The 20,634-nt window shown below is 46.0% G+C and overlaps 1 protein-coding gene across 1 annotated transcript in view; it reads left to right on the top strand.

The window, feature by feature from the left end:
- Positions 1–20,047, top strand: part of sema3c (sema domain, immunoglobulin domain (Ig), short basic domain, secreted, (semaphorin) 3C) — a 29,779-nt gene extending 9,732 nt beyond the window's left edge. Inside the window, exons 2-17 of the mRNA XM_083691756.1 lie at positions 2,863–3,023; positions 4,050–4,112; positions 6,441–6,560; positions 8,221–8,311; positions 9,378–9,497; positions 9,818–9,960; positions 10,051–10,165; positions 10,555–10,624; positions 11,544–11,688; positions 11,916–12,138; positions 13,322–13,410; positions 14,088–14,129; positions 14,390–14,547; positions 15,701–15,768; positions 16,818–16,948; positions 17,547–20,047. Coding sequence (XP_083547882.1) covers positions 2,863–3,023; positions 4,050–4,112; positions 6,441–6,560; positions 8,221–8,311; positions 9,378–9,497; positions 9,818–9,960; positions 10,051–10,165; positions 10,555–10,624; positions 11,544–11,688; positions 11,916–12,138; positions 13,322–13,410; positions 14,088–14,129; positions 14,390–14,547; positions 15,701–15,768; positions 16,818–16,948; positions 17,547–17,954 — 2,147 coding nt within the window. The 3' untranslated portion in view covers positions 17,955–20,047. The remainder of the gene's footprint in view (positions 1–2,862; positions 3,024–4,049; positions 4,113–6,440; positions 6,561–8,220; positions 8,312–9,377; positions 9,498–9,817; positions 9,961–10,050; positions 10,166–10,554; positions 10,625–11,543; positions 11,689–11,915; positions 12,139–13,321; positions 13,411–14,087; positions 14,130–14,389; positions 14,548–15,700; positions 15,769–16,817; positions 16,949–17,546) is intronic.
- Positions 20,048–20,634: the final 587 nt, after the last annotated feature.

Below are 20,634 nucleotides of genomic sequence, written 5' to 3'. Positions count from 1 at the left end.
CTCCTACTGCAGGGTAGACATGCTTCTTTCCTCTCAGTGGCGCCAAAACAACACTCCATTTTTATCACATTCATCACCACAGCTTATCCCGCATACCAGACCTCCCTCACGACTTACCGTCAAGGGCGGTGTCCTCAAATATGTATTATCCCACTGGGTAGTCGCAGAAATACACAGAGCCAATAACATTGACTAAACCTCAGAATGTTCTGTGTGTAAACAGTTCCACTTAGTTTATCCTCTAGCCGCATCTGAGCGATTTGAGTGAACGTCATAAACAGCAGCACCCACAGCTTGCTCCATAGGGATGCTTGAGCTGTGATATCCACAAACATTTATGACATCTACATCTACATCTGGATCTCCATGTGTGAACGCACCACAGAGGAATGCTGGGGAAATGCATGACTAATAAATCACTTGTTGGCGAGGCAATATTACGATCTGACAGATGGATTGATTATGCAGAGAAAAATGTGCAATACTCACGATTTCAATGTTGATTTTGAATATTCTTTACCAAGCTTGTCATTGGAGCATGGCTTTTACTTTCACCTACTGACTAGCAGGTTGAACTGTACATGTGACAAGCCAAGTTGTCCTCAAATGTTTTGAGAGACTTCACTGGGTTTGATTTATGTTTCTGGTCAATGAAAGCCATTGTATTGTGGTCTTGCTGAGATAACATAACAATCGTAATGTTTCTGGAATGCTTGTAAAAGCCAGCCTACAGGGTAGGTGGGTAAGGGGGCCTCAGATCCACACGCTTTATAATCAGATCATGGGTTAATGGATGGAGGGACAAACATCCAAATCACTCTCAGCCACCTTATCTCTCTCTGTAAGCCTAGTGAATTATGAGTTGGTCATGTCTTGCCACAGTGCTAGTGTGTGTGTGTGTGTGCGTGCGTGTGCGTGCGTGCGTGCGTGTGTGTGTCTGTGCACACGCGCGCGTGTGTGTGTGTGTGTGTGTGTGTGTGAAATGCTTGACAATTAAGTTGTATCCAGTTTTCTTTAGAGTACATGTGCACTAATTGGTGTGATATTGGGATGTAATGCTTAATGCAGGCATGACTCATGTGTTTGCTTGATGGGATCATGGTGAGCAGACACTGGATCCCGTGGTATGCACCAGAGGGTAGGCTTGGCTCTCTAACGTGGATCAGCTGGGTGTTTTAGGGGCCATGTGACGCACTCCCACTGTTTTCCCCCAAAACACTTGGGTTACGAGGGCTTCCACCCACGGGAGGAAACATGAAAAGTCTCCAATTCCTCCACTAAGAAAACAATACAGAGTTAATGATAATAATAACAGTTATTTCATCCATGGCCCACACCCCTCAGAACACTTTGTTCCCCTGATGGAATGTTCGGATAGAATCAGACTGTACCAAGTGCATTGGCTTTCATCATTAGCAAGTGAATTCACCACCTTTCTCTCCAGGCATAACAGTAGCTGAAGCTGCAGGCTTGTAAACTGAGGACTACCTCCCTCAAGCATAAGAAAGAGATAAAATAAACCTTTTCCAAAAAGGTCTTTAAATCTCTCTGCCTGCTGATGCTGGAGGGAGGGATGGTAAATGTGGTTTTGGCTGCGCTTAGAGTTGCAGTGGTTTTAATTAGTCGTTAGTAACTCCTTCACCCTTGGTGGCTCGCCTTACTTCCCAGTTCTCTGGCAGGGCTGGTGGGTAGCATCTTTAGCCTGATGAGCCTTTGCCTGAGCTGGAATAATACTATTCTGAGCCCCATGAGGATACTATCTCCTTGACTTTGAAGCTTGGAGAAGATGTGATGCAATCTTGCCTTACCAGAGGTTCCCTTTAAACACACAAAGTTTGACAGGGCCCTTTCACATTCAATTTCGCTCCTGCCGAGTCAGGTGAAAACAAAGCATCTTTTGTGTGTGTGTGTGTTATTCATTAGTCCTTGCTAGATGCTTTTGCCTGAAATCAGACATGCTTCACCAACAGCGCATTCAGATAACTCTTTCAAACGTTTGACCATAAAAGGTCTAGTTATCTCAGTATGATTGGGGTATACGATATGGTAAACAGGCAACATCAAGGAAATACATAGTGATAGAGTAAAGAGTCGTGGGAAACCCTCCAAGGCATAAGTGTACTCTTTTTTATGTTTGGAGTAAAAACAGCCCTCTCGTTAATTCATACGCTAACACAGCCATGATCAGAGAAAGAGGAGGCACTGGAAAAACAGCCTTCCTTTTAGGATGAAAGGGCCTCCGCTCCCAACGGCATAATGAACACGTGACTTTAGCCTGGGGGAGGGGTGGAGGGGGGGGGGGGGGGGGGTCAAGGAGACCATAGCAAAGTTGTTTGTTGATTAGCGAGGAAGAAACAAAGGGAGAATAGAAGCTTAGAGAAGGTCAGAATAGGGAGCGGATAGAGGGTGTGGATCACCCCAGCCTCCACTCCTGTCCTCTGTCAATGATGATTGAATAGGGATACATATTCATGAGCTTGGCTATGACAGTGAAGGGACCCAGAATCTCTCTGAGGCCAACTTGAGGATGTTTACCCTGCATATCTTCCTACAGTAGAGGGCAATCAGTGCTTTTAGCTTCTCAGAGAGGAAACTTTGACAATAGCCCTTTGAAGGATGCATCCCCCACTCTGTGATTGTCCTGTGTGTACACCGAGTTGCAGAACAAGAGTAAGTTGTTCTAGTCAAATGAATGTGTTGCTAAATGAAGCAATCACAGGCCTACTGTATCGTATGTGGATCATCAATGTTGTCATCAATGTTATTCGGTATTAACTACAGTGTTGTTCAGTCAGTGTTCACATATGTGTTCTTTATTTGATGATGTTTCTTTGTGCGTGTGCCTGTGCGTGTGTGTGCCAGAGCTCCAGACCTCCCAGTCCTTTGAGTACTACAGTCTGTCAGAGAAGGCCATGGACTACAGGATCCTGCTGATGGATGAGGACCAGGACAGGATGTACGTGGGCTGCAAGGACCATGTCCTGTCTATGGACATTAATAACATCACCTACGGCACACTTAAGGTCTGCTCCTCTACTTAATTTAGATACTGTATATCTGTACTGTATACTCTATATACCAGGGGAAGAAATCAGAGGACGGGCTCGTTGTAATGCATGGAATGGAATGAGGAATGGTATCAAATGTTTGATATCATTCCTCATTCCATTCAAGTCCGTCCTCCGATTTCTACCTCCACCAGCCTCCCCTGCTGTACATGCAGATAGAAGCTATGACATATTTTCTTTAACATCAAATACATGTTTGATTATTGTATGTTACAATAACTTGTATTTTGCAATAAGATGGTATCCCTTTAATCATTTCCACACCATTAACTCAAATCTCACCAAATAGGAGAAAATGACGTTGATGCCATTTAGCTGTCCTTGAACATGACAGCTGTGTGCATGATACCCATTATACAATTATGCTAATAGTCTAATAGAATCAGTCACTGTGAGATTCAGATGAATGTTCATTTCCTATGATAGATCAGACCCATTTCAGGCAACAAAAACATTTAGTTATAGTGGTGCAGACAGCATTTTCGTGAGGTGGTTTCAATTTCAGTTCACTGATGACCCATGAGTGAATAAACAGGTGGGAATGCATTTAGTTTCCTCCAGGGAGCTCTGAAACAGATCCATGTTCAGAGTAATTGCCTGATGCATTCACAGTTAGACCTTCAAGCACTTCACAGGTCTGAAAACACAGTATTGATTGGAATTGACTCGAACACACGTGTCTAATACCGTTCCTCATTCCGTCCCAATGAACCCATCCTGCGATTTCTACCTCCACCAGCCTCCCCTGCTGGGAACTGAGACATGTTGTTATTACAAACTGTGCACCAGTGCAGTTGGTCAGCGTTCTTGTCGAGGCAGAGTGTGTTTGTGTTCAATATTTTCTCATTTATTTTCTCTCCCTCCTCTCTTTCTCTCTCTCAAGCTGTCCTTGGTTTCTTGGCCAGGGTTTTTCCCTGCTGTTCCAAGACCTGGATCTCCAGTGATCCTTCATTAAGCTTGTTTTGCTGTTTCTCCCACCAGGTGTTTTGGCCCGCGTCCATCAGCAAGATCGAGGAATGCCAAATGGCGGGCAAGGACCCCACGGTAAGGACACAGCCGGACACAGCTGATCTTGGATCAGATTAGCCTTTTCACCCCTTCTTGGTTAAGGTTCAGATTCGGGGGAGTGTGAACAGTATCTAGATCAGTGACTAAGGGTGACTTGCACCCTAGAACACTGACACTCGTGTGTATCACTTCATGAATAAACACTCTATTATATTAGCGATGCCTCCAGGTGCTTTTTCATAGCCCTTCTTTAAGCATGTGTCTGTCTCCAGCGCTTGAACACATGTGCAGCAGCTCAGCAGATGCTGGGCTCTGGAAGGTCACTGACTCCTCCTAGCATTACTCTTGTTTGTCGGGATGAGAATGAGGCGTAGGAGTGCTCAGTCCACCACAGAAAAAATAAACAGGCATCAAAGCTTATAAACGAGAAGCAGTTCACCACCGTGACTCGTTGGAGATCTCACAACCTGGCCTGATTTCATCCTGTACTAGGATGAAAAATAATGAAGACGTAGTAATGGAATAATGAAGATGTAAGAATAGCAGCGGTTGTTTTTTGCGATTCATCTGGGCTGTTTTGGATTAGAGAAAATGAGCGGGGTAATTCATCAGGATTGTGATTTAGAAAGACATCCAGGCATGCAATGAACCATTTAGAGCTTGTTGAGTAGAAATAGAATAGAATAAAACAAAAAAGAACATAACAGAAAGAGTACTTTATTTGTCCATATAACGACAATTCATGTTCTGCTCTGCTCCTCACTCCCCAGGACAACAAACGAACACACACCACACTGTAGCGAGTAATAGCAGCCACGACATGGAGGGCTGGGGGCTTGTACTGTTCTGTAAGAGCAGAGAGGAAGCTGTTTCTAGTCATCCAGTGATTTGTATTGCTTTGAGTCATAGCCCGCACTCTGTGGACAGGCTCCCACAAATATTTGGATCAACCATCTCAGTGTGGAGCCGTCCGGTGGTCGCCCTGCCTCCTCCTCTCCTTCGTCATCTCTCTCTTTCTCCCCCCAGACGTGCTGGGTTTCTCTCCCATTTCCCTCCCTCTCTCTCTCTCTCTCACAGTCTCTCTCTCTCTCTCTCTCTCTCTCTCTCTCTCACAGTCTCTCTCTCTCTCTCTCTCTCTCTCTCTCTTTCTCTCCCTCTCTTACTGTCTCTCTGTTTCATGATGCCGTTTTTTGTGCGGGTCATGACGGGTGCCCCCGTCAGTTTGTTATGGTTACTCTCCTGATGTGTATATATTCGATTCCTCAATGAAGATAGAATCTGCGGTCACTGTGGCTCCAGACTACCAGCACACGTTGTTTGCTCTCTAGGGTGGCATTTTGGGAGAAATATGACTTATGTTCTGTTTAAAAGCTTGAGATTGATTAAGTCCATGTTTAGGAGTTCTCTCTTAACTCAATGTGATCTCAACTTGAACGTTGATCTATCTGACTAACTTTGGATGCTTTACAGTTTCTCTGACTTCATTCTCAAGCACGTGTGGCTGGAGAGGTACTGTAATCCAAGCAGAGCAGGGGACGGATAGTAGTTCATATGTATGATAATGCTATGTTAATCTGATATTTGATATGACTAGACTGCAGGGCGTGTGGAGTTGATCGAGAGTATGACAGTGGAGGAGGAATGTGTTTATGTATTATGAGGAGAGAGAGAGAGAGAGAGAGAGAGACACAGAGGGAAAGAAAAAGAAAAGGGTGTGTGATGTTGGAAGTGGCATTGTTTTTCTGCGATGGCTCTCAGTAGACTTGTGTGTGTGCAGAGTGTGAGTGTCTGCAGCTGCCGTTTCCGTGGCGATCGCCAAGTTCCTAACGACTCTCTGGGTGCTCTCTCCTCTCCTCCTAGTCTGAGGCTTTATTACCCACAAAGCCGAGCGCTCCCGCTGCTCTGGGGTGGGGGGGCGGGGGGGGGGGGGGGGGGTGAGATGGGTAATCAGATCACAGACCTGCGTAGTCTCAGGGCTCATCTCCAAGAGAGAGGGCTTTAACAAAGTGGCCTATCACTTTCACTTTTGACATGCTTTTTCCATTCTACCAACGCCAAGGAGTTGGACTGGCTGGAAATAACATCTATGATGTGACGGGGTAACAGTCAAACAAGTGAGCCGTGTTGGAATAACATTGATCATGTGGATGATAGCGGAAGTCCTGAACCGTTTTGGCCGTGGGGCCGTTGGGCCATGGGGCCACCCACAGTGTTTTATCCTCAAACAGCCTGGATGGAGTAGGCCTATTTCCTTCAGAACCTGAACGCCATACATGTTACCTGATTGCTTAAATGACCGAAAGAAGATGTGTTGTAAGGTGCAATGTCACTAACTGTCCCACTCTCCTCTGTTCCTCCCTCCAGCATGGCTGTGGGAACTTCATCCGGGTGGTCCAGCCCTACAACAGGACTCATCTGTTTATCTGTGGCAGCGGGGCCTACAGTCCTGTCTGTGCATTCATCAACAGGGGCCGACGACCAGAGGTTGGTGTGCTTGACTCTCAGTCACTTAATGACTGCTACACTATGATATCATATAAGGGGAGGCTGGTTGAGGTAGAAATCGGAGGACGGGCTCATTGTAATCTAGGGAATGGAATGAGGAATGGTATAAAACACGTGTGTTTGATACCAGCCCTCATTCTGTTCCATGAATTACAATGAGCCCATCCTCCAATTTCTACCTCAACCAGCCTCCCCTTATATGATATTGTATAAGTCTGGATGGACTCCACCAGCCTCCACTGTGTCAAATTGTCTTGACACTACTGTACAGTATATCTATCACAAATTACATTTCTTGTGAATCTGTAATGTGGTGTGTTCTGAAAACACTCCTCTACCATAATGTGAGATTACAGGCTGTTATTACAACAAATACAATTAGACAATTTAAAGGGAGGAAAAAGGAAGTACTCAAATTCAAAACATCTTCAGGAGAGAGAGAGAGAGAGAGAGAGAGAGAGAGAGAGAGAGAGAGAGAGAGAGAGAGAGAGAGAGAGAGAGAGAGAGAGAGAGAGAGAGAGAGAGAGAGAGAGAGAGAGAGAGAGAGAGAGAGAGAGAGAGAGAGAGAGAGAGAGAGAGAGAGAGAGAGAGAGAGAGAGAGAGAGAGAGAGAGAGAGAGAGAGAGAGAGAGAGAGAGAGAGAGAGAGAGAGAGAGAGAGAGAGAGAGAGAGAGAGAGAGCATTCTGGGCTGTCTGCTCCTGTCTCCGGCCACACAACCCTTGGAATTGAGAGTAGGAATCCCCTCCAGGAGAAAACTGCTCACTGAACTCACAGCAGCCTGTCTACAGCCCCTGCCAAGCACGAATACACAGAGCGCTAACCAAGGCTCTTTCCGCAGTGCGGTGTCCTTTGTCATTTGGGGTTTTGTTTGAAAAGCGGACTGCTCTGTTTTTCACCACAGCGCTGCTTGGACGTGTCTGCATTTCAGACTGTCTCTGCTGAGTGTAACAAGCTGGTATTGTGGGATTGTGGATGCATAATGGTGTGGCCTTGGGCCCATAAGCGTGCGTCACACACCACTGTATGAGAGCCCCGTTAGGGACTGTCACAGACCGGGCAAGTCACCTGTGTGTGTGTGTGTGTGTGTGTGTGTCACCACTGAGACTTTGTGATGAAAGGCATGGGTCACTGGCAAAGCCAAGCAGAACGAGGCAGGCGGCCTCCACGTCTGGACTGAGACAGCAGACCCACTTTTCCTGGAGAAAGTCCCTTGACTCACGGCGCCTCATTCCCCCCCAATCAGAGCCGTTGCTGCACTTTGGCTCAGACCAAACCAGGATGAGACGGGGGGTTTCCAACAGTCACCACAGAGCCTGTTATATCCGGATGATTCTACTGGGAAAGGGGGCAGAGAGCCAAAGTTCAGAGATGGAACCACAGCATTATAAGACATTAGAAGGAAATTCCTTCTCTCTTCCCAAATGGAATGTTCTTTTAATGTCCCATACATGCCAGTAAAGGTGGAGCCCAGGACTGTCTTTGTAACTCTTTAAAGAACTAGAGGAAAAATCTGCACAGGGCTACCTTGAGAACATTTGGAATGCTCATACTATTGTATTTATTGCTATGGGCAAAATTCCCCCAAATTCCAGTACCTAAAACGGTCTCCCTATCCCTCCTTTCCTTTCCTCTCCTGCAGGAGCAAGTGTTCCACATCGACTCCCGGGCAGAATCTGGGAAGGGACGGTGCTCCTTCAATCCCAGAGTCAACACGGTCTCCGTCATGCTAAGTGAGTCCTCTCTCCCTCTAATGCTTTATTTCTGTCTCTGCAACACACATCATACCACTGACCTATCAACACGATGCATCATACTGTGCATACACACATACATCCCCCTCCTATGGTCCACCAATCCCACCCGCCTGATTGGTGACCTCTTGGGTCAGGCTGCACACCCACCGTCAGGCTGTGGTGTCCTTTGAACCCTGATTGGTTGCCTGGTGTCTCGTTTCTGTTGACACAGTCAAGGGGCCGATGTGTCGCACGCACAGCTCCGCTTTCTGACACCAGAGCGCCGCGGCGTCAGCGGTCTTCGCCAGCCCTCCAGCGTGGGACGTCCGGTCACAAGGGCTAAGGGGGTAGAAGGGGGTGGAAGGGGGTGGGGTGCACTGCTCCCTGCCAAATAGACCCAAGGTCACTGACAAGCTGAGAGAGAAGTGATGCAGCACCTGCAGCCCTTCTGAGTCAGACTATGGGACAATCAGGGACTGTGTCTGGGCTAGATGAAAAGGCCTATCTCTATCTCTCCCTCCACATGCCACATGCAGGCGGGGGGGGGGGGGGGGGGGGGTGAGCTGGTCTTGTGGCCTGTCAACACTCTTCCCTTAGAGTGGCCACACTTGGACATGGGCCATACCCCACAGAGCACAAGGCCCTGGGCTGGTGGGGTTATGGAATGGTGAAGTAAGAGAATAGAGGAATGATCCAAAAGCATGGTGTGTATGGAGAGCCCACAGCGCCGGCTCATTAGCAGAGTACAGCAAGACTCAAACACAAGAACTGTAAATCCACTGTTAGCTCCATTACCATTTACTGTCACCACCTCCTTCTTCGTGACGGACGTGGAATTTCAGACATGATCAATCAATCATTGGAGAACTCTAACTCTCTTTCCATCGCTGTTCTACACAACTGACACAGGCCAAATCTTTATTCCATTGGCTGCTAGTACAAAGAGATTGATTGTGTCTTGGCAAGTGTTTGTCAAGGTCAGGCGGGTTGAAGTGTTTTGTTTGGTCAGATGTGAGTTATGTTGCCCGGCTGTGACTCAGTGCCTCTCTTACTCCGTATCCAGACCAGGAGTTGTTCTCTGGCATGTACATAGACTTCATGGGGACGGATGCAGCCATCTTCAGGAGTCTCACCCAGAGGAACGCAGTGAGGACAGACCAGCACAACTCCAAGTGGCTTAGTGGTGAGCATGGACACTATGTTCCAGGCACATACAATACCCACATCACTGGGGGCTGGTGGAGGTAGGAATCAGAGGACGGGCTCATTGTAACGCATGGAACAGAATGAGGAATGTGTGATTGATACTATTCCTCATTCCGTTCCATGCATTACAATGAGCCTGTCCTCCGATTTCTACCTCCACTAGCCTCCCCTGATCAATCATCTCTTTAATCATTATTTTAATTATCTCCCAAAGTCTTTGATACTGGCACTATACAAGGATAGAGAAGTTGGACGTTATCATAGAATATGTATTGTTTTCCCTGTGTCTTCACATAGAGCCCATCTTTATTGATGCCCAGTTGATCCCAGATGGATCGGACCCCAACGATGCTAAACTTTATTTCTTCTTCCGGGAGAGACTGACGGATAATAGTGGGAATACCAAGAACATCCACACCATGGTGGCTAGAGTGTGTCCAGTAAGTGTGTCTGTGTGTGTGTCTGTGTGTGTGTGTCTGTGTGTGTGTGTGTTCATTGAATATGACATACCTTTCTGTCTACCACAATAGAGTGACATAGGAGGCCAGCGGAGCCTGGTGAATAAGTGGACCACCTTCCTGAAGGCTCGGATGGTGTGTTCAGTCCTGGAGGAGGATGGCACTGAGACCCACTTTGATGAGCTCGGTGAGCAACCCAGACAAAGGAATAAGACAATAGACATACTTCCACAAAGTGTCACATTCGCCTCAACCCACACCACCTGTCCTATTCAATCTGAAACATAACAGATACCTTGTCAGTCAAGGTACATAATATCTAAGAATTGCAGGTGATTTCGATCATTCATATTGAATTATAATCAGCAGTGTTTTTCCAAAGTTGACTTAGTTGACCTGCTCCTTACTAATGAAAGAATTCAGTTCTCCACATTACTTTCGTTCCTCCCATCCTGAGTCATTCCAGGTCTGTCAGCATACACATCCACTCATTCATCCCCACTTCAGATGCCCCTGTTCCAAGAATGAAGCGATAAGGTGCTTAATGAATGCTAACGTTCGTGTTTTCTCTTCCAGAGAGTGTGTTTTTGCTGGAAACTGATCACCCCAAAAGCCTTATGGTGTTTGGCGTCTTCACGTCCACAAGGTGAGGCCAACGGTAATATTTGCTCTTGCCTTTGCCTCTATGCTAACCACTGCCGGACCTCAGTAAGAACAACGTGGACGTAACAGGAGATCCCGGATAGAGACCTCAAGCATCTTATTTTGATGCTATTATTTAGAAGGTTACTCGTGGGATTTACATGTACTGTACTGTAGGTATGTTGGTGACTTCCCCGTATGGAACTCACATTGATCGTCTTTCCTTATGTACTGGTGATGGTGGTCAATGGTCTCAGTTCCCTCCCACACTTTTGACACTTAGTTTATCATCTGTTTGCACAATGCTGTAATACACCTTGTTTTTCAGTTCTATAAGATGCACTAATACTTTACACATGCAATTACTCAGATGAAATCACCATGTAATAACCATGTTATAACTCCTACATGATGTGCATCAAAGAATAGTCATTGGATGCTTTCTGCCCCCAGCCCTAATTGAGCTGTATCAAGTTAAGCCATGGTTAACCCTTCCACATCCACCTTGATCCATGTGTAACCTAAGGAGCAGATCAAGGCTACAGTAGTTGAGCTGGACTCCCTGACTCCAGCCAACCTAAACAGTGGGGGTCTCACTTTGTTATTCCTATCTGCACAATGTGTTTCTTCCTCTCACTCCTTCACGCATTCAGACCCGGCCGGCTTAACAAAGGCCATCTCTGTGTTTATCATGTGTGGTTTTAAGTGTCCAGGCCAAACCACTTCATATCCTTCGAGGAAGAGGGCGAGGTGTCCCCTTCGGAGTGGGGTGGCAGTGGTTCCACCCAGATTGTATGGCTTGGATATCCTCAAAAAACAGCACGCTTTAAAGGACTTATGATGTTTTAGCTGGGTGGATCTGGAGGTCCTGAAAGTCAATTCTCCACATCATACGATGGAATGTGTTTGTCTCATTTCCTTAGCTCCGTGTTCAAGGGCTCGGCGGTGTGTGTGTACAACATGGCGGACATCCTGACCGTCTTCAATGGGCCATTTGCACACAGGGATGGGCCCAACTTCCAGTGGGTGGCGTATCAGGGCCGGATCCCCTACCCCCGCCCTGGGACTGTGAGTTCGGGGTCTTAAACTGGACATACATTACAGTACAGTTTCATGAGTAACTCCCATGCCACAAGGCTGTTCACTTATGTGCTCAAGTCACACTCTGAATTACTGCAGGTGAATGACTTTGTATTTAACAAGGATAATAAAGTAAGATGGCTAGATAACATAATCAGATCAGAGTTCAGGCGCGCCTTTCTTCACCTTTTATAACAGATCTAATCTCTTCTCAGTGTCCTGGTGGGGCATTCACCCCTGACATCCAGACGACCAAGGAGTTCCCAGACGAGGTGGTGACATTTGTGAGGAACCACCCGGTCATGTTCAACCCTATCTACCCTGTGGGTAGGAGGCCCCTGGTGGTGCGCACCAACGCAGACTACAAGTACACCTCCATCGCTGTGGACCAGGTCACAGCTGCAGACGGCCACTACCAGGTGCTGTTCCTGGGCACTGGTAGGCACCACCACCTCCCCTGTGGCAAAAATGAAACTTGAGATGTACTTTAACAATTCTCATTTTTACAAAACATTCTAATGTTTCTTGTTCCCAATCTGGAGGCAATAACCATCAACAATACACTCTCAATCACTCTGACAAATGCAGTTAACATGGGTGGGATACTAACTGCAGACTGGAGCAAACAGTACAGTAACAGTGTCCATGGGACGAAGTCCTGCCCACTGTCAAGCTCAAACAACCCCAGGTCTTCTTCCCCACTTCCCTCTGCCTCCAGCAGGTGGCGCCACCATAATGGCCTCATTGCACATTCCACGACCTGGAAACATTTTATCCTATTACTGGATAAGATATGTAAATGACTATAGAATATGAGCTCTAGTCATGCAGGGATTATATAAGATATAGGTGATAACGGTAGGCTTGCACAGTGAATATACAGAAATAAAGAGATTCCAAAAGCTAGTCTTCCAGTCACAGATAATGGTCCAGAAGGGACCTGCAGCTTGCAGGGCGGAGGTACTGGAGGAGTACTGTGGGGCTGTTACAGAGGGAGTATCAGGCTGGCGGCCCAGGGAGTCTCACACAGCTGTTTGTGTTTATCAGGCTTTTCTGTTCTCCTCCTGGATCCTGAAGGGATGCCAGTAATGTCTGACTGCAGCGGGGCTGTATCAGGCCGAGCCGGGGCCGGGGCTTTGTTTCTGGGATGTGGGGGATTTTTATCAGGGATTTCCAGGAGCTGTTGCTGCAACTCCTTGCTCTCTATCTGTCCTGCTGCTGCAAACTCCCATACAAACAGAGCGCTGAGTCGTTCGCTGAGCCACCCATGCCCTCTCCATGGCCTTTGTACTGTCCATCTCCTGCTCTCTCTGGATTTCTCAATTCCCACAGCTGTCTTTCGTGTGGATGCCCGTCGCGGCATTCATGCTTAATTCAAAGGCAAATATGGGCGAGGGAAAATAGAGCTGTAGTATTTATTTACTTTTTCATGGGTAGTTTCCATTTTGCTTTCTCATTTCACTGACCGCACCTATCCTAAAATGATTGCATGCATGTCCTAAAGCTGTGTGGATCTGTGGTGAGGGTGGTGTTTTGTTTGTTTCTCTTATGTGGCTGTGTAATGACTGACCTGGTTGTGTGTGTGTGTGTGTGTGTAACCGATGTGACCTCTTGCCTTCAGACAAAGGGACGGTGCAAAAGGTGATCGCCCTGCCCACCAACCGCTCCCTGGACGAGGATCTGATCCTGGAGGAGCTGGAAGTGTTTAAGGTTAGGGTTCACACGCTATCTCTCTCTCTCTCTCTCTCTCTCTTTCTTTCTTTCTTTCTTTCTCTCTCTCTCTCTCTCCCCACACATGAACCCCACATCAAAGCCAGACAGGAGAGAGGGGAGAAGTTAGCTTGGCCACCACACAAAGAGATGGAGCAGACAGGGGTGGGGCAGACTGGACCACTAGTGAAGGGAGGGGCATTCTGGAGCCAGATGACCTGGGCATAACAGCCCCGCAAAGACTGATGAGAAACATACCAACATACAGTATCAGAGCAGTGCCATTCAACTTTATGAACCCTTCACACACATGTTTTATTTTAGCGTGATAAACAAAGTCAGTCATGTGATAGCGGACCAACCCAAAGCTACAGCTTGCTTTAATCTCTAGATGCACCAGGTCTACACTAGATTCTGCACCAGAGCGGTTTAGAGTCTATACAGTAGTAGAGCTTTCAGAACTACTGTTTCTGCCTGTCTCTCTGACTGTGGGAGGTTGGCTGTTATTGGATACAGCCGCTAGTTAGATACCCCTGATGTTTTTATCGCTGTGTGAGACAGGAGTGTGAGAAGAGAGTGTTGAATAGTTGAAAGACACCCGCAGTGGTACAGTTTGTCATATTTGATCATATTTGACAAATGCTGAGAATGGTGACATTTGTTTGTGTGTCTTCCAGAACCAAGCCCCAGTTACAAACTTGAGAATATCCTCCAAAAAAGTAAGTGTATATATTCAGTACAATGCACCAGTATTGTTTTAAAATACACATATATACAGTATATATGTCACTGATTAACTCGTTTGTTACAATTGTGATTGCATTATGCACGATAACAATCTTTTCACACAATAACAGACAAAGCAGGAAGGAAAACTGATGAGCCATAATTGTTTGTGCTCTTAACTTAATTCTGTTGTCACTCAGGCACTTATGAAGACAAACAGTGTGGTTGACATTTGAACCGTTTGTCTTTTTAGCAACAGCTGTATGTGAGCTCAGAGCACGGCGTGTCCCAGGTGTCCCTGCACCGTTGCCATGCTTACGGCTCGGCCTGTGCTGACTGCTGCCTGGCTAGAGACCCGTACTGTGCCTGGGACGGCCTGAGTTGCTCCCGCTTCTACCCCACCGGCAAGAGGTAAAACCACATCACTTTTACCATATAAAACATGGTAAACCATATGATTTCAACCATACACCACAAGGTACACAACAGGAGCTGTGGACACTTTACTGTTCATTGTTCCAGGGAACTACGCTATGTAGTTAGTCTGTCATTGCCATCATCATTCACTGTTTTTCAAGAAAATACGAAAAGGTTAGAGCTAAAGATGTACTGTGCTGTACTGCCTGTGTAATGTAGGCTGGTAACATTCAGTACACCTTACTGATCAGTGGCTGGTGGAGGTAGAAATCGGAGGATAGGCTCATTGTAACGCATGGAACGGAATGAGGAATTCAAAACACACGTGTGTTTGGAATGGAATGAGGAATGGTATCAAACACATGTGTTTCCATTCCTCATTCTGTTCCATGCATTACAATGAGCCCGTTCCCTTTTCTACCTCCACCAGCCTCCCCTGTTACTGATACATGTATATCTTAGCCCATATTCATGAATGGATTCATCTATAGACATAACCCAGACCTAGTTCCTGTGAGCAACACATCTCCTTTAAACAGTCACCCCTACTGTTTTCCTCTCACCCGGAGTCTACAGTCAACCACAATTCAAGTTTAGCTTGGTTGTGGAACAGAGGCGCTGCCTCCCTCCCTCCCTCCCTCCCTACTCCACCAGAAATGTGTTTGAAACGTGTCAGCTGTTTATGCTGCCTTTTCCTGTAAGTGTTGGAGACTGCCCCATTGAGAGGAATAACAACGTCGAATGTTTCTCGGTACAGTGTCTGGTTCAGGGAGCTCCTTCCCTTACTGTTGACATTACATGATGTGATTTTCATGCTGATGGCAGGATTGGAAAAACAGTGTATCAAAGCTACTGGGCTTTGTCGCTCCACTGTATGTGTTCTCCAACTAGCTGACCGTAAAACCGGATCTCACACTAAATTCGTATGAACAAAAAGCAAAACACTCAATTTGTATGAAATCTTGCGACCCGGTTCGTATGAAAGGCTATGAATGCAACTTGCGTGGTGGTTAGGTAATCTTAGGCATTCATTTCAAGTGGTTAGGGTTAGGTACTGTATGAAACTTCTACAGGATTCAGTTTTGGCCACTCCACAGTATAATAAATAGCATACAGCATATGTTTATGGTTGGTGATTTTTTTTCAGGAGGAGCAGGAGACAGGACATTATTCATGGAAACCCACTGACCCAATGCAGAGGATTCAATCTGAAAGGTAGGCCTACATTGAAATATGACCATTGAAAATGCATTTTATGTTTGAGATACTCAACTCAGTGGCCAACAGAGGGCATTAGTGTGTTTCCAATGTTCAACTGCTGTTCCTCTGGGCCATTTCCGAGCTCCACACCATCACTCTCACTCTCATAACGAAGCTTCAAATGGGTTTGACTCTGCTCTGATAAGGGTCGAATGCAGATACTGTTGGGTATGGGTCATTTGGGTCCAGGCCTGATGGTCACATCCCAGGCCAATGGTCCAGCAACAGGTACATTATGTTATGGCCCCCTCTCTCCCTCTCTGTCCAACCTCTCAAACTGGGTCTCATCCTCCCATTCAGCCTTTGTTGTGTGTGTGTGTGTGTGTGTGTGTGTGTGTGTGTGTGTGTGTGTGTGTGTGTGTGTGTGTGTGTGTGTGTGTGTGTGTGTGTGTGTGTGTGTGTGTGTGTGTGTGTGTGTGTGTGTGTGTGTGTGTGTGTGTGTGTGTGTGTGTGTGTGTGTGTGTGTGTGTGTGTGTGTGTGTGTGTGTGTGTGTGTGTGATGAGTCATTCAGTCAGCTGGCAGGAAGCAGTCTAACAAGTGGAGGAGCCACGGTCCCCTGGGTGATCCATTCCTGCTTAGGGTTTACGTCTCTGTAAATGCACCATGTGCCATGGGACCTTACCATATGGCCTTCACCACTAATTAGTCCATACCCTGTCATCCATCCAGAATAGTGATAAACTAGCTGTCTGGAACCAAAACAACAGATGACAATGCTGACAGCCACAGACAAGCTGAGCCTATCACACTGATGTATCTGGGATGCATTTAATTCTGAATACAAAGTGATGTCAAGAAGGGTGTCTGGAGACTAGGCAGGGTTTGGTTGTGTTGCAGGTGTGTCTTACACACACACACACACACACACGCTAATCCCTGGGGACAAACTTTCGAACCCCGGCAGTTGGGAGTTGGAATACGCATGCTGCTGTGTGGTTTATGTCCGTCAGCGAGGTGAAATATGAAGTATTTGTGAAACAAACTAACGACCCTTGTGTTTCAGCTTACAGGAACGCCGTGGAGATGACTCAGTACGGGGTGAAGAACAACACCACCTTCCTGGAGTGTCTGCCCAAGACTCCCCAGGCCTCCGTCCGCTGGCTCATCCAGAGGGACAACGACAGGAGGAAAGAGGTCAGAGAGGGGTCAAAGGGGTCAGTGGAGTGGTGTTTGAGAGCGCATCTGTCTATTGCCCAATTCCAACTCTGATAAAAGATGGGTGAGGCGAAACAGGAATCTCAAACTCTCAGACTTGGAGTCCAAAGGCTGTTAGTGCCTGGTTTTGTAATGGAAATCTAATGAGCTCACTGCCTTGATCGTGGACTTTGATGCCCCGGGGGATGACATTACAAGTGTTCATTTGGCAGAGAAGCCAAACAATTATCGAACCTGATATGGGGTCTAGAGCTAACAAATGAATTCTCTATGGGGAGACATTTCACAAATAACTAACACCCCCTAAAACGGTTACAGCTCCCTATAAGACCATTATAAACAGAATGGGACTGCGCAAAGCATCTGTATGATACTGTACAGACTCACATTGTTTACAGATTTGACTTTTAACCACAAATACTTGACACGGCTGTAGTATTATTACAAAACAAATCATCATTATTCTTTGAGTTTGAATGTTTTCTGAGTTCAATTTGCTGGTGGATGTCATGGGATCCATCTAGACCCAGGTAGTGACACATCCTCTCTCTCTGTCCCTCTCTCTCTCTGTCCCCAGGTGAAGCTGGGTGACCGTGTGATCTCCACCGACCACGGCCTCCTCATCCGCTCCGTGCAGCTCTCTGACCAGGGCCTGTACTACTGCCTGGCCACAGAGAACACCTTCAAGCGCACCGTGGCCAAGCTGCGTCTGAGAGTTCTGAGCGAGGCCATGGTGAGCGTGCTGACGGACAAGCAGCAGTCCCCCTGGGCGTGGGCCGCCTCCCTGCACCCGAAGGCCCTGCTGTCAGCCTTCAGCCCTGCAGAGAGCCTGGCCATTCAGCAGTACTGCAAGGAGAGGAAGCAGCTCCAGGGCCTCCAGACGCAGCAGCACCAGGGGCCTCTCAGGGGAGACATGGCCAAGCTTAAACCCCTGCTGGACCGCAGGAAGAGCCGCAACCGCAGAAACCACCTCCCGGAGGTCTGACTGTAGGGGACACAGGGGATGGCAGGGCCGTGGAGAGGGGTTGCGCGCACACACCCACACACACACACACACACATACACACTCTGACCTCCCACCCTGCCCAGAAGTCATGGACATGAATGCTTACACCCTCCCTGCTCCAGAAACTGTAGATTGAAGAAGGGGGTGTGAGAGTGGTAGGCATCCTGGGCTTTCTCTGGTCTTATATGCATGAGGTACTCTGCCTAGGTGACTGTGAGATACACATGCATGCACACACACGCACACACTCACACACACACGAACGCACACACTCACACATATACACACGCATACACTCACGCACACGCACGCACGCACGCACACACACACACACACGACCCTACCTTGCAGGTGTGCATGTGCAGATGTGTAGATTTAGGCATCAGGTTTAGGTGGCATACTGTAAGTATACTTCAGCCAGAGAGCTTCTCCCAATATTGTATGATAATACTTGCAACAAAATGATCTGATATCAGTATTCTAGAGATGTAGAGGGCAACCATTATTTATCAGGAAGCATTATGGATGTATGTCCATGTTAAAAGACAACAAACACACCTGGAATTCCAGGTCGTAAAGACATGTGATTGAGTTGGGGAAATAGTTTGCATATATGAGAGAGATACATGCATGTTTTACATTAAGTGAGCACTCTAGCTTGTCATATTCATCTCAGCAGTAATGACTTTTATTGATGTATATTCACACAAACTCCTGGTATAATGTATAAACTGTTCAATTAATAGCAAATTTAGTTTTACATTTAAAGAAAAACTGGAGGGCTATTCTAAAGATAAAAACAAACATGTCAGTGTCTGAGTTACTTCTAAGCGCACATATTCGTTCTGTCTCCATGGAGAGTTGTTTTTGCTGAGGGAAGCCTGCCCCACCCAAGCAGCAAGATAATGTGGCAATACTGTCGGAAATTAAAACCTTGTGGATCGGCCAAAGTACACCTCCAGCTCAGTCCACTAGAACGTGTGTGTGTGTGTGTGTGTGTGTGTGTGTGTGTGTGTGTGTGTGTGTGTGTGTGTGTGTGTGTGTGTGTGTGTGTGTGTGTGTGTGCATAGATACTGTGTTTGGAATTCAGCTCAATTCATCATGCTCACAAGGACTACAAGTTCACAGTGTGTGGTATACATTTTTTGAAAACATCTTTTGATTGGAAAAAAAATCATGCATTTTTTTACAATCTCTTCTGTCCTGCCCTACATTACTCAGAATACGGTACAGGGCACAATAAAGAAGTGTGCAAGACAGCAATTCTCTCTTTGATATTGTATGATACTGTCTTGTGTTCTCAGCACAGAAGCATGTTCATGTGTATGAAATTCATCAGATGTTACAGCATAAAAGTATATGGCTATTTTGAATGTTTTTTTTTTTAAACCACTGAAATATACAGTAGTAGACACACACATTCTATATGCAGGTACAGTACATGTATGATAAATACATGGTTTTAGGACCTCTTTATCATGCCTTAGTAGGGAAATGTATCTTACTGTATGTCCCTTCTGAATTTTATTTTCAACCACAGCAATGCGGACATACATGATAATGTATTCAAACTCACAGTTTGTAAAATTGGCAGATTGGCTTTCTCAGTTTATATTGTGTGAATAGCTCCTTAATGTTTGTTCCATAAGCATAGCCAGTGTAGATATAGCTAGTAATGTTTGGTGTATGTACAGAGTATGTTTTAGTTTTTTTCATCATTGTAACTTATGTGTCATTGTGTCAAATTGTTGTAGATCTGTGTTTTTGAATGTGTCCCTAATGTATATAATTTTAACATTTCATAAAATATCCTCGACTGTATCTGCAAATTGCAGAGATATGTTTTCATTTTGATAAAAATATTTGTGAAGGTCTAACTTTCCTTCATCACATATCTCCACACTGATGAGTCTTTAAGGTTCTGAGATCTCCTCAAGCATTTAACAAAAAGGTCATCACAACGAATGTCTATGTTCAAATCAATGTCATTTCAATGTTATCATGAAACTTGTATTTCTATTTATTAATGTAATGACAACCTGATAAATGCATTAAAAACAACTTTAAATTTCCTAATTGTACGTCATTGAAGCCAAAGCCAGATTATACCATATCGTAATGTGTGAAAAAAGCTCCTTTCGTAGGTTGACAAGAGTCAATGGGTATTGAAAGATAGCACAGGTGTGTCTCATTACCTATGTCCGACAGTTGATCGTAGAGTGAGTAGTCAGGTGACAAGTCCTTCTATGATCAGCTGGCTGAAAGAGACGATGAGTGAGGGGTACTGTATATTTCATTACAAGTTTTCAGTGTGAAGGTTGGAAGTGGAGGAAGTCATTGAGTGGAGGAAGTCATTGAGGAGTCAGACAGGTGAGAACTCACCCCAATGAGTGTCAAGTTACCATAACACAGTTCATCAATTTCTTCAAGTTCAAATGTTATTGTGCTGTTGAGAGAGGCACATGTTCCAGACAGTAAGAGATGTCTCCTGTAATCTCGATGTAACACTTCCCAGTGTGTCTGCCAATGTTCGAGACCAACAGGGACATCAAAAAGCTCCAAGAGCCAGCCTAGGGTCATTTAAAACCCATAAAACTACGATAAGACTCCTGCTAACCGTCCACCAGCATTTTTCACTCTCACTTTAGATTTACGGCCC

This window comes from Argentina silus (genome assembly GCF_951799395.1).
Source record: "Argentina silus genome assembly, chromosome: 20".
In the NCBI taxonomy this organism is placed as follows: Eukaryota; Metazoa; Chordata; class Actinopteri; order Argentiniformes; family Argentinidae; genus Argentina; species Argentina silus.
This window is presented reverse-complemented; position numbering and strand designations above follow the sequence as displayed.